This window comes from Bison bison, unplaced genomic scaffold, assembly GCF_000754665.1.
Source record: "Bison bison bison isolate TAMUID 2011002044 unplaced genomic scaffold, Bison_UMD1.0 scf7180017864234, whole genome shotgun sequence".
NCBI lineage: Eukaryota > Metazoa > Chordata > Mammalia > Artiodactyla > Bovidae > Bison > Bison bison.
This window is the reverse complement of record NW_011494806.1, coordinates 530,662-547,121: the sequence shown is the minus strand read 5'-3', so window position 1 is coordinate 547,121 and position 16,460 is coordinate 530,662. Positions and strand designations below refer to the sequence as shown.

Here is a 16,460-nt window from a genome sequence, read left to right as displayed (position 1 = left end):
TTCTTTCCTTTCCCGTGGTTTTCACCTGGTCATCCCCCCGATCTTCATTATCATCATCATCCAGTAGGTCCCCCTCCTCAGCAGAGTCATCTGCACCCCCCTCAGACTCCATCTTCACATTAGTCTCATCTTTCTTCAGGGAGCTGCTGCTCTGCTCCTCTTCTGACTTATCATTCTTCATCTCTACTGGGGATGAGAAGGACAAGTCTGTCTAGGGGCAAGTAATGTCCACAGGATGTAGACAATCCCCACTAACAGATCATAGAACTGCAGCACAAATCTAAATCCTCCCACAAAATGCCCTTCCCAATTCAAATTCCACAAGTTTCATATTCAATTGCTTTACACCCCACTATTTCAACATGTACTTGCAACTAGCTTAGGTAACTAACTCTACTCTACACCCAACAAGCAATAGGACCACTTACCTCCTTGTTTGCTCTGTTCCTTTTCAATTTTTTCCAGGCTTTCCAGTAAAGAATCCACTTTTTGTTTTATCTGGGTTAACTCCTTCTTAATGGTCTGAAGGTCATCTCCTTTCACTTAATACAAACAAAAACCTAGATTAAAATCAAATGTACCAGAAGCTACCAGATAACCAAACACAGTCCCCCTCTAGACTATACAATAGTAGTCAACATGAGATCCTTGGAGAGAAATGGAGCCTATACCAGACTGTCCTAGTAAGGGGGGTCACTGACCTTTTGATTATTAGATGAAAACTGAATCTAATGACTCTATTCCCTTAGCAGCAGCATTATTACTTTTGTAAGCCTGCTAAAAAAACCCCTCAATTCTATTTTAAAGCATTTTCTAGTTTTAGCAACATTATTTTATACACTGAATGGGTGTTGCAACTCCTTAAAATCTAATGACTTTTTCAAATTACCAAGGCCTTAAGGACAGACGGCTACCTAGAGCTGGCCCCTTAATCACTATTTTCTCATCTTCCATTATTTGACTACACAAAGTTATTTGTACAAAGATAAATTAACTGTGTTGATCTCTGAATTTCAACATACGAGAAATATCAGAACCAGAAAGCTGCAGTAATACTTACACTTTCCAGACTTAGAAGAAGATCCCCGCTGTCCACTCTTAGAATTGAAGCCACTTTTGCCCCTTCGTGAGGTGTTTCCTGATACACGCTGGCGTTTTGAGGGCACTACAGCCCGAGCAATAGGAGGAGGAGGAGGAACACGTGCTGGGTAACTGTACATCCTATTGAATACAAGGAAAATAGAATTTCTTCACAACTAAGTCAGGAAGATTCCAACAACTGTACCCTTATAAAATGATATATTATTGTCAATCATCTAGCAATTACTTCTTTTTGCTAAGTTAATTTCATTCAAAAGGCCAATTTATTCCTTTTAATACTGCAACTGCACACATACACACAATGGTTGCATTAAGCTCTGGACATAAAGGTTCCTGTGTACAATGGCATTACTTATAGAACCTTACTTTTTACAATGAATAGCCTTTGCCTTTGATCTTATTCCTTTCATAAATGTGCTACAATATTATAAGCAAATAAAGTACTCACAAATGACTACAATTAACCAACTTTGCAAACAGTGCTATTATTAGCTAAATCCCTGACATTTTCACCCACAGACGCATACAAATAATTATCACTAGTTTATAGTATTAGATTGAACTATATAAAACTTCCATGATTAACTGCTTTTGGCCTACGATAACAGGCATTTCATATGTGTTAGCTGGATGTACATACCACTATCAATTCTAACAACATTTAGCATAAGCTCCACTCAAAGAGAAGGCAATGGCACCCCACTCCAGTATGCCTGCCTGGAAAATCCCATGGATGGAGGAGCCTGGAGGGCACGGTCCATGGGGTCGCTGAGGGTCAGACACGACTGGGCCAAAGTGTTGAAATTTTAAAACCCTTATATAATGTGATGCATCTCCCTCTTATACACCTCATCAGTGGCTAGTTTTCTCTGACTTTATAACAGTCTCCAATCCTGGAAGTGAGAACATTGATTCTGCAGTCTCACAGACAATTCTTTCTTCTGCTCAACCTTAAAAATATAAAAATGTTTCTATTCTAACAAGGCAAGTAGGTATGACAGGAACATTTTTCTAATTTAAGAATATGTGTGTACTATCAAATAAGTGAGGGAATAACTTACTATTAATCCTGAAGATTTTAGTACCAACCACCCTATACCTTTCCCTCTTAAAACACAGTAGTTACTGATTTCCCATTCTGCCAAAGAATCAACCCTTGGTAAGGTTGATTATTAAAACAGTCATGCTTTGTTTTAAGTTTCAATAAGGAAGTTTGAATCCTAGGAAATAAGAAAATTTAAAGGTTGATTATTAAAACAGTCATGCTTTAAGTTCCAATAAGGAAGTTTGAATCCTAGGAAATAAGAAAATTTAAGATCCTATGATTCAGAAAGTAGGCTCATGCTTCTGCAGAGGTTTCTTCTCAGTAGAAGAGTATTAACTGAGCTGTTTGTCAGTTTTAATCCATTTATGGGAATTACCAAAAGAGCCACTTGGTAACTATTTATTGTAACTACTTTCTTCCATTTTTACATAAAGCTGTTTGTCTTTTGGCCCCAAATTTTCCAAAGTACAATGATCCAGAAACTATAAAATATCAGTGTTCAGAAACTACCTTGCTTTGTGATACTCTGTACAATTTCTGGGAGTAAAAAAGTGAGTTACCACACCTTTTAGGCATGAAATAGCTCATGCCTGAGCCCTGCTGGATTTAGAGATCTCACCTATCTTCCAACCCACTCACTCACGGCATCAGTCTCCAAACCAATGAACTAGCCATTCCAGATTCCCTAGGCTATAAGGCACTGTAATTTCTTTTTTGCACCATACTTCTTCATCTTACCAGGGTATATACTGCTGTAACAAAAATGAAGAAACAGTGTATATTTTCGATTTATGTAATAGTATCATGAACATGAAGTCAAATGGTTTAGTTCTCTGAAGAAAAATGATCAACTGGTTATGCTGAAGGGCTTTTAGGGTCACAGAACTTAACTGCTGCTTAAGCAAAAATGGGCTCTCAAAAAACTCACAAACATTCCTCCAAGGAAGTTTAAGTAGACCATGCCTTATAAGATGCCAAAGCTCATCAATGTGAAAACATGAGAAAAAGAAAACAGGAAGAGAAAAACAACACCTACTGAGAGAATCTTTTTGGTTATAGAATAGATAATAGGAAGCTTCCTATAATAGCTTCAAGAACCAGGTACAAACTAAGTAACCACTTCCCCCACAATAAAGTTATACAGTAAATCATAGGAGGTAATGAAAGAGCTGAATTCTCTCATTATAAAGCCCAAGCCATTAAAAAGTCTTCATGAAAGTTAAATTGTTACTAGAGAACAAGCATTGAACACTTAAGAGAACTATGACTCCATTGAGTTCAGAACCTGGACACTAAGTGTTGGTATAAAATCTAGTCAAAAAGGCAACTAAAATATCATTTTAAATAAATCAAAACACTTCTGGACACGCATTAGCTAGTAATCTAACAGATAAAACAAACAGAACAAAACCCCTCTACCCTGTTCTCCAAGCTAAAACATGAGCATTACAAGGCCTTTATTAAATGTACAGGCATTCAAAGGCAAGCTTCTTCAATGACTAAATGTAACACAGTGACCTCTGGTCTCAGAAAACCTGATTAGTAATACATCTTAACTACTATCAAAGTAGAAACAACTAGAATAAAGTATTGGCAAAAACCTATATTCTCCAGAATGTTTACTTAATGAACCATAACTGCTTCTGGTCCTAAAAATTGGACAGATCTAGGCAATCAATTAAGATTACCGCCCCCCTTACAATACTGACTCATCAAATTCAGTTTAAACACACAATCTCATTATAATTTCATTCAAGGGTTAGGAAATATTTTTTCTCCCACTACATTATTCATCTGCAACAGAAAAATCTCAAGATGAAGGTTCTTCCTGATTATCTTTGATTTTCCTAGAAAAGGGTCAGATTTTATAGGCTACTATATTTGGGGGCTTTTGGATGTCAGACACTCCCTCCAACTGTCTGCTAAAATTCTGTGAATGCTTCAGTTTACAACAATCTACAACTTATACAACTTCAATTTTAAGTTTCCCAATATATCATCCAAAGTAAACCTTCACAACACACCCCTTACCTAATATTATGCTGTACAGATTTTCTACAAAGAAAAGGAGTTTTACAACATTTATCTATCTGGCCTTGTGTGGATGAGCAGTACACTGGATGAGCAGAGTTATCAACTACTGATGATACTCATGAATACCAGAATTAAAGGAACTGTTCAGAATCAAAGTCTTCCAGACTTCCCTGGTGGTTAAGAATCTGCCTTCAAATGCAGCACATGTGGGCTCCAGTCCCTGGTCAGGGAACTAAAAGGCCACAGGCTGCAACTACAGAGCCCACGTGCCACAAGGAAAGATTCCACGTGCTGCAACTAAGACCTAACAGTTAAAAATAAGTAAAAATTATTAAAAAATCAAGGCCTTCAGTAATTGGCATCTTTGAACATTATACTCTTTAGAAAACCATCTGAAAAACCTTATTTGAGTGATTTAGGTAACTGTCTTCTGATCTTTTAAAAAAAATTACCAAATTGTTCATTAGACTGGATTGATAGCACAATACCCTCAGTAGACTTTATGTCTTAAAATTGCTTTTTAGTAATTAACACAATGAAATTATCTTAAACTTATTACTGAAGACTATGGTATAAAATTCTTTTAAACACATAATTTAGGAGCCAAAAAGTTTTTAAATTTACCATAATAAAATTTTAATAGTACCTATTTTTTTTAAATCTCAAAGTTTTATTTTATGAATGAGTAGACTGTTGCCTTTAATTACCTAAGGGAAAAGTGCTAAAAATGACTATGAAGAATTAGTCACTTGGTCATGTCCGACTCTTTGCAACTCTTTGCAATATAGACTATATACAGTCTGCCAGGATTCTCTGTCCATGGAATTCTCCAGGCAAGAATACTGGAGTAAGTTGCCATTTCCTACTCCAGGAGATCTTCCCAAGCCAGGGATCAAAGCCAGGTCTCCCACATTCTTTACAGTCTGAGTTACTGGCGAAACTCTCCCCCCATGCCTATGTAACATGTTTAGTTCAGTTTTATATTAAAATAAAGCTATGATGTATCAATATTCACCCTCAAACCCCGTTTTCATGATGTGAAATTTACCCTGTTGACCTTTAAAATAAATCCACTAGTGAAATTATTATAATTTGTTTTATTTCTAAATTAAGAAACAAATTCTAATTGTTATTTGTAGGCACCCTTCCACAAATGTTCCCTTGATTAGTCTGGGAGAAACCAAACTGGATATGACTACAAACACTTGTTTTGATAACATAAGGCAGAGTGTCAATTACTAATGTCAATTTACACAGCTGCACTTTATGGTCCTTAAACTTTCTTTAAACTGCTCTTTTGGTCCATTAAGGATACAGCTTACCTATACAACAGTTAAAATTAAAAACAGCAAGTACTGCTCAACTAAATGATTAAGGGACTTTATGATTAACAGGTCTGCTGTGCAGGATTCATTCAATATATAAGGGCACCAAAACATCAAATTTTAACTAACTTTTTTTCAGCCAAAGAAAAAAAAAAACAGAAAAACAAAACAAAACAAAAAACAAAAAACAGAAAAACAAAGGTTTATCAGTACCTCTGTAAGGTTTAGGAACCTTGCACCACAGTGATCAAAGCTGGGCAACACCACACACACTGATACTTACAAAGAGCAGGAATCAATAACCTCTGTATTTGTAGAATCAATGAAAGCAATCAATAATTGGCTCTGTAATCTTCTTTTGAAAAGTAGTGGTGATATTAGTATTCAGAGGTACTCTTGCGAAGTCAATGACACATTTCATTAAAATATGAAAAGCCGCTTAAGTTAAGAACTATATTGAATTTTCTTCATGGATTCACTGGTAATCCATGTTAATCTAAAACTATGTTTCATGGGAGGGCAATTTGAAAATTCACCTAAAATAATCTGGGTGATAGAACATAGATTGCTCTGAGTCCTTTGAAACAAGACTAGATCCAAAACAGTATTAGGAAAAATAACTTTTAAACTGTTTATAAAACTTTCCATCCATGTGATGGATGGAAATCTTTTCAAGTCTGCTCAATTTTCAAAGAATTACACTATTACTCAATTGTCATGATGTACTCAATAAACACTCCCAAATATCACTTTGGATCTTTCCAAAAGATAATGTCTTAAACTGTCAGTGTGGTCCAATTTTAATTTTTTTTAAAAGGCGAAAACTACAAAAGGAGATCAAACCAGTCAATCCTAAAGGAAACCAATCATGAATATTCAAAGGACTGACGCTGAAGTTCCAATACTTTGGCCAGCTGATGTGAAGAGCCAACTTATTGGAAAAGACACTGATGCTGGAAAAGACTGGGAGCAGGAGAAGAGGGCGAGAGAAGATGAGATGGTTGGATGGCATCATCGACTCAATGCACCTGAGTATGAGCAAACTCTGGAGGATAGTGAAGGACAGGGAAGCCTAGCTTCAGGCCATCCGGTCACAGCAACTGAGCGAATGAACAACATTTATGAAAAATACTGTTGATAAACAGTAACTTAGAAATACGTAGAACCACTCATTATTAAATTCTCATGTTGTCAAGCCAGGTCAGAGTATACCTCTCTCACTTACAATAAAATTTCTTTAAAGGAGTTGTCTGTGAAAACAGGTTTGTGATCACCAGGGGACACAGTGGAGGAAGGAGTTGACTACAAGAAAGCTTCATGGCAAATTTTTGGGAGGTATGGAATTGTATCTTGATTGCACTGGTAAATACATGGCTATGCAGGTAGAAACCGTACATCCAAAAGAGTAAAATTTAAGTTTTGTATGATATGTCTGCTTTCCTGGTAGCTCAGTGGAAAAGAATAAATACGCTTGCCAATACAGAGGACAATCCCTGGGTCAGGAAGATCCCCTAGAAAAAGAAATAGCAACCCACTTGAGTATTCTTCCCTGGGAAATCCCATGGACAGAGGAGCCTGGCAGGCTACATGGTGTAGCAAGAGTTGGACACAACTTAACAACTAAAAAACATGTCGTCTCCACAATTTGTCTTTCCATTCTCTCTTGAATCGCTTTATAAAGTCTTGTGCCCCTCCATTATGAAAACCTACCCTTGACCCCAGTGAACTCCACACCTGCTACTGGCCTAATTAACATCTCTCAAAGTGGATGTCTAATAAGGAGCTTATATTAACATAGCCACAACTCAACTGTTATATTCACCCCAAACCTTTGTTCCTTCTATGTTCTTTCGCCATCACTGTTCCTATAAATTCCTAGCCAAAACTTTGGTGACATCAGTGATTTCTCTCAGCCCTCACAAAAGTCTGGAAGAAATGTTATGTCTGCACTAGCTTCAAATACAACCACTATTCAGCACTCCCACTGTCACCTCCCTGGTCCTTCCCCAAATGACTGTCTGCGTAATTCCATCAGCCCCTTTCACAATAGTCTACTTAAAATAATAAAAAAAATAAGATCCTTTCTGTTCAACTATCTCCAATGGCCATCCTCCCATTCAGAGTAAAAACTAAAGATACACAGTATCTTAACATGCTCTGTATGTGTTCAACCTGTCCATCTTCTCCGAGGCCATCTATTTTCCACTATTACCTGTGACCCACTGTATTTCATAGTAAGATCTTAACAAATATTGAGAAAATAAATTTTCCTAAACTGGCCTATAAGAAAGAATTTGTCACAAGTCACATTATCAACAACAAATAACAAACCAATCTATCATTTAGCTGGAAAGCCAGTAGGATTCAGCTCCCCTTTTTCTAGTTTTATAAAAACTACTGGAGTTTTCCCCTAAGAAAATTAGTTTATTATTGAAAAAAGTTCAATAATAATTTAACCACAAAATTGAATCCTTTTTCAAACTATTGATAACAATATAAAAATAAGATCTTGTGCCTATAATGTATATAATTTAAGACTATTATGCCATGCTTCCTGTAAGGACAATTTTCCATTGACGAGCTCCTGCTAGTATACATTTTGTACTCTATCAATCTGTTCCTCTTGCTAAACTATTCTATCTCATAGTAATAAGATAATTATCCCTGTAAAATAAAAGTCCTGGAAAAGAAGTTTATCCACCTAAACAAGTCAAATTCTATTTGGTAGACTTCTTTTCTTGTTCCTCTGATTATAGTTTAAGATATCAAAGTATGTGTTAGATGCTCAGTCGTGTCCAACTCTCTGTGACCCCATGGACTGCAGCCTGCCAGGCTCCTACTTCCATGGGATTTTATAGGCAAGGATACTGGAGTGGGTTGCCATTTCCTTCTCCAGGGGATCTTTCTGACCCAGGGATTGAACCCAGATCTCCTGCATTGCAGGGCAGACTCTCTACATCTGAGCCACCAGGTAAGTCCTTCCATCAAAATACAATCTTATCCTATTTATCAAAAGGATATCTCTCCCCCCACCCCTTGAAAAATAACATTAGTTTCCTGGATATTCTTTCAACATTGCCAGCTTGTTCTAAAACTAGTCTGGGTTCCCTAACTTCTGAAGAGCAGTCCTTGGTCCTTTTCTTTCTTATACTTACAACAAAGTTTGTAGCACTCTAAGATCTGTACTATCAAATCAAGTAGTAACTAGGCACATGTGCCTATTTAAAACAAATTTAAAATTCAGTTCTGCAGTTACATTAGCCACATTTTCCATATGTGGCCGTCTATGACACCAAAAGTGCAGATACAGAATACTGACCTCATCACACAGTTCTACTGGACAGCACTGTTCTAGTTTGTTCCTTACAGACGTCTACTTACTTTCTATATATAATTTCCAAAGAGTCTAGAATTCTATGTTATTTAAAAGAAAAAAAAAAACTAAGAGTGATAAACTTCAAAAATGATAGTATCAGTTACTGTATTCAGAGTCTTATACCAAAAATATGTGAAAAAGCTTTTCCCAATATAAAACTGGCCACAGAATATATATGAATACATTTCTCCAGAGAAACAACCAATTAGCACATGAAAACTAAACCTCAGCTTTTAAGAAAATACAAATAAGAACTACAAAAAGATAATCCTCACAATAGAATAGCTTAAATAACAAAGACACAACAAAACAGATGTTGGCAAGGACATGAAGAAATTAAAAAACTCATACATGGCTCAGTTCAGTTCAGTTGCTCAGTCGTGTCTGACTCTTTCCAACACCATGGACTGCAGCACTCCAGGCCTCCCTGTCCATACCAACTCCTGGAATTTACTCAAACTCATGTCCATTGAGTCGGTGATGCCATCCAACCATCTCATCCTCTGTTGTCCCCTTCTCCTCCCGCCTTCAATCTTTCCCAGCATCAGGGTCTTTTCCAATGAGTTAGTTCTTCGCATCAGGTGGCCAAAGTATTGGAGTTCCCACTTCAACATCAGTCCTTCCAATGAATATTCAGGACTGATTTCCTTTAAGATGGACTGGTGGGATCTCCTTGCAGTCCAAGGGACTCTCGAGTGTTCTCCAATACCATAGTTCAAAAGCATCAATTCTTCAGCACTCAGCTTGCTTTATAGTCCAACTCTCACATCTATACATGACTACTGGAAAAACCACAGCCTTGACTAGACGCACCTTTGTTGGCAAAGAAATATATGCCATACATGGCTAATGGGAAAGTAAAATGGTACAGCTGCTTTGGAAGACAGTATGGCAGTTTCCCCCAAAGTTAAAGAACTATCCTAAGACTCAGCAATTCTACTCCTAGGTACATACCCAAGAGAAATGAAAACATATGCCCAGGCAAGATGTGTATACCACTGCTCAGAGCAGCATTATTCAAAATACGGAAAACATTTCAAAAATCTACCAACTGATGAATGGATAAACATACTGCAGTAGTAATAAAAGGAATGAAGTACTAATACAGAGTGTAACATGGGTTAACTGTTGGAAAAAAACATGGAAGAAACGGGTCACAAAAGACATACCTCATTATTCCCCTGACATGAAATGTCCAAAATAAGCAAAGCTACAGATAGAAAGGCAGCCTTCCTGGTGGCTCAGTGGTAAAGAATCCACCTGCCAATGCAGGAGACAAGAATCCCTTGGTCAGGAAGATCCCCTGGAGAAGGAAATGTCAACCCACTCCAGTATTCTTGCCTGGGAAATCCCATGGACAGAGGAGCCTGGTGGGTACCAGTCCATGGGGTTGTAAAAAGAGTCACGATGTAGTAACTAAAAGGACAATATAGAAAGTGGTTGCTAGGCCTGGGGATAATAGAATAGGGAATGACTGCTAGTAAGTTGTTTATTTTTAGAGTGATAACATGTTCTAAAATTGTATCATGGTTGTAGTCACACTCTGAATATATATATTGAACTGTATACTTTAAAATGAATTACATCTCAACAAAGCTAGGTTTTTAAAGAAAAAATTAACATCAAGGAGCTTGACAAAGCATATCTAAATGGAGAGTCCTAAACAGCAGAGGTCACCTATTGTTAGGTAATAATATACCCAGAACACCACTTAATTCAGAGCCACAAAACAGATTCTCTGATATGGATGCAAAAGCTTCCCCTTCAAATACATATCTCCCACTTTCTCAACAAGAGTCCAAGACACAAATTCAAGTCAAACAGTATCACATTTATGCTCAAAGCATAATCATACAAATCTATGCATTAATCTAAAATCTGAGAACTACATGTTTAGTTTCCCATAAGAAACAAACAGAAGAGCTATTAGCAAATGAAAATTCTCACCCTTTGCCTAAAATGAAGATCTTAACTGTCAACTAAAGAAACATTTCTCAGCTTTCCCAAGTAGCCAAGAACTCTCTGGTTCTCTGAATCACATGCCTTTCCAAGCAGATGATCTCACTCAATTCTCCAAAACCTGAATATTCCACACTTTTCTTTTGTACATACATCCAAAACCTCTCTCTCTCTCAGATCCAGTGTTGCTCAGGAATATCAGAAAATTGAAAGAAAAGGAAGGAGCCAAGAAGACAGCTCCTCTAACACCAATAAGGGCGTTGGCACCTCAAATCCAATACTGTATTTTTTGACTAATTCAAAACCTAAAATATTGTTTGCCTAGAACAAAATAAGGAGAATGCACTGGCACCCCACTCCAGTACTCTTGCCTGGAAAGTCCCAAGGACAGAGGATCCTGGTGGGCTGCAGTCCATGGGGTCGCTAATAGTCGGACACGACTGAGCGACTTCACTTTCACTTTTCGCTTTCACCCATTGGAGAAGGAAATGGCAACCCACTCCAGTACTCTTGCCTGGAGAATCCCAGGGACGAGGGAGCCTGCTGGGCTGCCGTCTATGGGGTTGCACAGAGTCGGACACGACTAAAGCGACTTAGCAGCAGAACAAAATAAGGGCTCAGATATTAGTTTAACAATTATGATGGTTGTTACCATCTTTCATTTGTCTTGCATTTTCAATGGCGATTCCCCCACTTCAATTTCTTTTCTCTACTTTCTGTAAGCGTATCTTATTGGAAAAGATCTGTAGGATAAGTAGCAACAGAATTGCTTATTTCCCCAAATTCTAAGAACTCAAACCTTTCACAGACCTGTCACTTAACAAAAGATTATGCCTTTAATGGCATAATTCTCTTCATAAAAATAAAAATCTCATCTCAACTTATTATTTTAGCCCCAGAAAGCACCTGCTCTGATAACTGTGATCCAATAAATCATGCCAAGATTAGTCTACCTCAGAAATTTCTCCACATTCCAACATTTACAAATGTAAATGTAAATGTCTTTCCCCCTCCAGTTTCTCTTTTCTAGTCATGGGGTTGTTAATAAGGTATCACTGCTAATAGGACACAACTACTTAATGTGTTCTTTCCAATCACATCTGGCTGCTTCCCCAAATATGCTAGGAATATTCATAACCCTGTATCCTCACCCTGTCTAAAAACCTCCTGTTTTATATCAGAGGCAGGTACAAATATTGCCCTTTGTGAAACAACCTGGAGCTCTTTAAATTTTAACAGGGGAGCTCACACTTCCCCCAAGGGCACACAATTCATCTTTCTATGGGACAATCCTGTATAAAGCAGAACACACAGCAGCCAACTAATTTCACAGCACTTTCTTCACTGTATAACATAGTGCTCATCATAAATGTGCCACATTTGATCTGCTTGTAGACTTACTTCCCTCCTCCTTTCATGGTATACTAGCAATACTTAATGTACTTATATGTGCCATAATAACAGCACGCTGAAAAACCTCCAGTGGAACAACTTCACAGTTCAGTCCCTTATGCACTGTTGACACTGGTATCCAAATAACATGTGCAACTTCTGACAAGTTATTTATTATAAAGTCCTCAAAGACCACTGAACTAAAATCAGGGTCCTTCTGAACCTGCTTAACAGGTGTTAGCCAAGTCTCAGCTATCATATCACAGCCTATTATCAAATCTAAGCATGTGATTTTTCTTGTGTTCCAAAGTTCTTTACAGAAGAATGACTGAGAAAGAACTATTCCATTGTCATAACTGAGTGCTATTTCATTTAAATTGACATAATTCACATACCAAACCAATATAAACCCTTTGAGTACATACAACTTAATGATTTTTAGTATTCTCACAAACTTCTGCATCATTACAACTCTGTAATTCCAGAGTATTTTCCTGGGTGATTATAAGGGAAAGAAAAGCAGGGCTACTACAAAAAGTCCATCTGAAAGCTTTTCCTAAAAATGGCTATGTTTTTATATTTAAGTAGGGTTCCCTGTGCTACAACAAAAATTAAAGCTTTAATGCCTATTTCCAACAGTGTACCAATTATTTTTATTATAGCACTTCTGGCACAAAGGCACAATCTGCTTTCTAATCGGCATTAATATCAAAAGTGAATGACTAAATATCTATATGGAAAGAGAAATTAAGAGAAATTCATTTAAGCATTTGAAAGAAAAATCACTCAAAGGAACTGCTTCACACAAGAAGTCCTCCAACAGCAACTACTCCAGCAACGATTTCCCTAGAAGCAACAAGACTCAACAGGATACAAGTGGAAATGGATCTCTGTCAGCTTACAGGTTGTAAGACTTTCAACATCAAGGTAACTGATGCGGAGATCCTCCTCCACCATGAAGGCTTCCCCAATGGCTCAGGGGGTAAAGAATCTGCCTGCAATGCAGGAGATGCAGGAGATGAGAGATGGGAAGATCCCCTGGAGGAAGAGATGGCAACCCACTCCAGTATTCTTTGCATGGGAAATCCCATGGACAGAGGAGCCTGGCAGGCTAGTCTATGGGGTGAAAAGAGTCGGGACTGAGCATGCCCATCAGCCCCTACCATGAGTAGTCACCCTAAATCAGAAAGCTACTTTGGGGCTTGTCTTCCTACCAGAAAAAATGTGTTAACAAATCTTTGAGTGATTATAAACTACGTATGACAGTTTATAGCCCATTTGAAAGAGCTGACAGTGTATCTGAGTAACATTAACAAATATCTAAAATGATAGTCTCACACACATTGGTAGTTTATGTTAAATTCACTTAAGAACTTCCAACACATATTATATCAGAAATGGCCTTAAGAACAAATAAAATGACAGGCCTAATTTACATAATTTATGAAAAAGTAATTTGCATTAAGACTGTAGAATCCAATCCTCTGTTGCCTCCTCAGAGATAGCATATACTAATATATAAGTGACTCAAATTTTAACGTTTGATCATTCTCCAGTATGAAAAGTATTTACAATCTTTGGAATTTGTGCATCAAAACCCATGAAAACCCAAGCAAAAATAAAAATCACTCTAATTCCCCTAACAAAATGTCATTAATCACCTACTCCCTGATATCGAAAATGTATCTCCTCAAGAAACACCTAATGCTTACATTCCTAAAGTTTCTGACAAAAGTCAGGGTAATGATGATTAAATTGCATAATACCTTTAATGAAATACTCTGGTCTCCTCTCCGACCTCCCCTATGTCAAAAAAAGAAAAGAAGAAAACAACCTGAATCTGAACTAGGCTCCAAATCTACCCCACTAGTTCAGAGGAAATACAGATGACACATTAACATGCTAAACAACATAAAATACAACCTGCAAAATCAAGTCTGGAAAACTTGGATGAATAAGGAATCTTCCAATCTTAAGTATAAGTGGTATTGTCATTATGGTTATAAAATGTCATTATGCTTATAAAAGCAGTCTTTAACTTACACTGATATACTACTTTCTTATATAAATTAAAATGTTCTATATTAGTAAACAAAAAACTTGAAATAACTACTAAAAAACATGTCAAGATAAACACCAGTCTTCATTTCACTATGCATTAGTTTAGACTTCTGTCACATAAGGAACTGCATGCTAGAGACGTTAGATTTTGTGGAAAGGAATGGTGGGGTGTCCATGATTCCCTTCATTTTAATATGAAGGGAGTCAACAATATATGCAGAAGCAATAATGTATGTCATTGTTAATGTTGCAGCCTGTGGGATCTTCCCAGACCAGGCACTGAACCCATGTTTCCTGCATTGGTAGGTACCACCCAACCACCAGGGAAACCCAAGATTAATTCTTGATTAACTGAAGCATAATAGTATTTGAGGGTTATACATAATGCAACCTTTGCCCACATTTCCTTAGCCTTCATAACAACTCTATTAGTAGGCATTATCATTTTAGGGATAAGAAAACTGAAGTGATATATGACTCTGGTCATAATCCTTTCTGCTAAGTGACTAAGCCTTTGGATTCCTCTATCAGCCGCAGCCCTAATGTAACAATAGGCAGTAGAAATGCCAAATGTATGTCTTAAAATATTCATGTGAATTTCATGTTCTTAACGGTGTGACTAAGCAGACTGATTTAACCCCCACTTATATAACAGGACACAGAGCTTTCAGCACATCTCAGAGCCAATTTCCCATCTTCTTTTAAAGAATCTAATTTATGATGCTACTAAGGATAATAAATATCTTAACCTTGTGAACAAAGTATCTTCAGGATGACTTCCGAGAAAACTGATACTACCATTTTCCTAAGTTTTTCCATTCTTAAGTAAACATGCTTGTTTTCCCTACTAGACCTCAGTATATATTTGAAGGAGCTCTTTATTAAGCCACTGTTTAGTTACTCAGTCATCAGAAATCTTTTTTTATTGGCCAAGTTTAGAATGGAAGGTCAAAAACATTACTTTTCACTGTCACTCTATAATACCAAGTAATACAGATTAACAACTAAAGGTATTCTCTCGCTCTTGAAAAACTAGTGAGGCCAACAGTGGTGTTGTTATCAATTTTTAAGACCAAATAGCAGTGGTAAGACATATGAAAGTATTTCTGTAAACATCTCAGTGTTTTCATTATTCCTTGCTATCTCTTTTACTCAATTTCAAAATTCATCACTTAAAACAACCTTTCCCAAACTTACTTAGAATGAGATGATGCATCTATATCAACTTTCTCATGATTTTTCAAATATAAATGCTATTCTGGAGGCATAAGAAACCATTATTCCAATCCCTCTGCCTTTTAGAACTGTATCATCATCTTCAATCTACAATACTGCATTGTAAATTCATTACCTATGCTTATTGTATCCTATTCTGCATTGGTTGGTTTGCTTAAAGGAGATTACTGAAATTTTAAGGAATCTTTTTTTTATAGTTTTGCTGTAATCGTCTACAATGCAAATCTAAGTAGCTAATATGCAAAAAAAATAATAGAGAACATGAGACTGCTCCATTTATCATTAGGCAAGTCAGTCCTTACATTTATGTGGCACAAATTAAAACAAAAAACTGACTTGTCAAGAAAAAGTGTTAGTCCAGAAAATATTGGACATTTGCCCTGTCATGTCTCCATATGCTCTGTCAATATATATATAAACTGATTCTATAAAATCAACAAAAAAATAACCCTTATCTAGTCTAATGATTTGCAGAAGTTATTTTTCCATTAGGCTTCCTGGTGGCTCAGATGGTAAAGAATCTGCCTGCAATGTGAAAGACCTGGGTTAGACCCTGGATGAGGAAGATCCCCTGGAGAAGGGAATGGCAACCCATTCCAGTCAATATTCTTGACTGGAGAATTCCATGGACAGAGGAGCCTGGATGGCTACAGTCCATGGGGCTACTAAGAGTCAAACACGACTGAACAACACACTTTTTTTTCATTATGTTCTGACAGAAAAGAGGGGGCTTTATTTGAAAACATGTTTGTTATTCATTACTACAAAATAGAACATTACCACAAAATAGAAAAATAAATGATTCTCACTAGACAGCCTCTAATTGGAAGAGAAAACATCTTAAACATACCTGTCATAATAATCCCGTTGAAAGTCATAGTCCAAGTCAAAAGATGAGCTGAAAAACAAATACCAAAGAGGATTAATTTGG

At 37.0% G+C, this 16,460-nt stretch overlaps 1 protein-coding gene across 8 annotated transcripts in view; it reads right to left on the bottom strand.

Annotated features, from left to right (window-relative positions):
• Window positions 1–16,460, bottom strand: part of HNRNPC (heterogeneous nuclear ribonucleoprotein C (C1/C2)) — a 52,382-nt gene that overhangs the window by 8,034 nt on the left and 27,888 nt on the right. For all 8 annotated transcript variants that reach the window (XM_010846270.1, XM_010846269.1, XM_010846271.1 and 5 more), the window contains 4 exons: window positions 16,380–16,427; window positions 1,061–1,221; window positions 429–542; window positions 26–186 (listed from right to left, as the gene is read on the bottom strand). In XM_010846270.1, coding sequence (XP_010844572.1) covers window positions 26–186; window positions 429–542; window positions 1,061–1,221; window positions 16,380–16,427 — 484 coding nt within the window. The remainder of the gene's footprint in view (window positions 1–25; window positions 187–428; window positions 543–1,060; window positions 1,222–16,379; window positions 16,428–16,460) is intronic.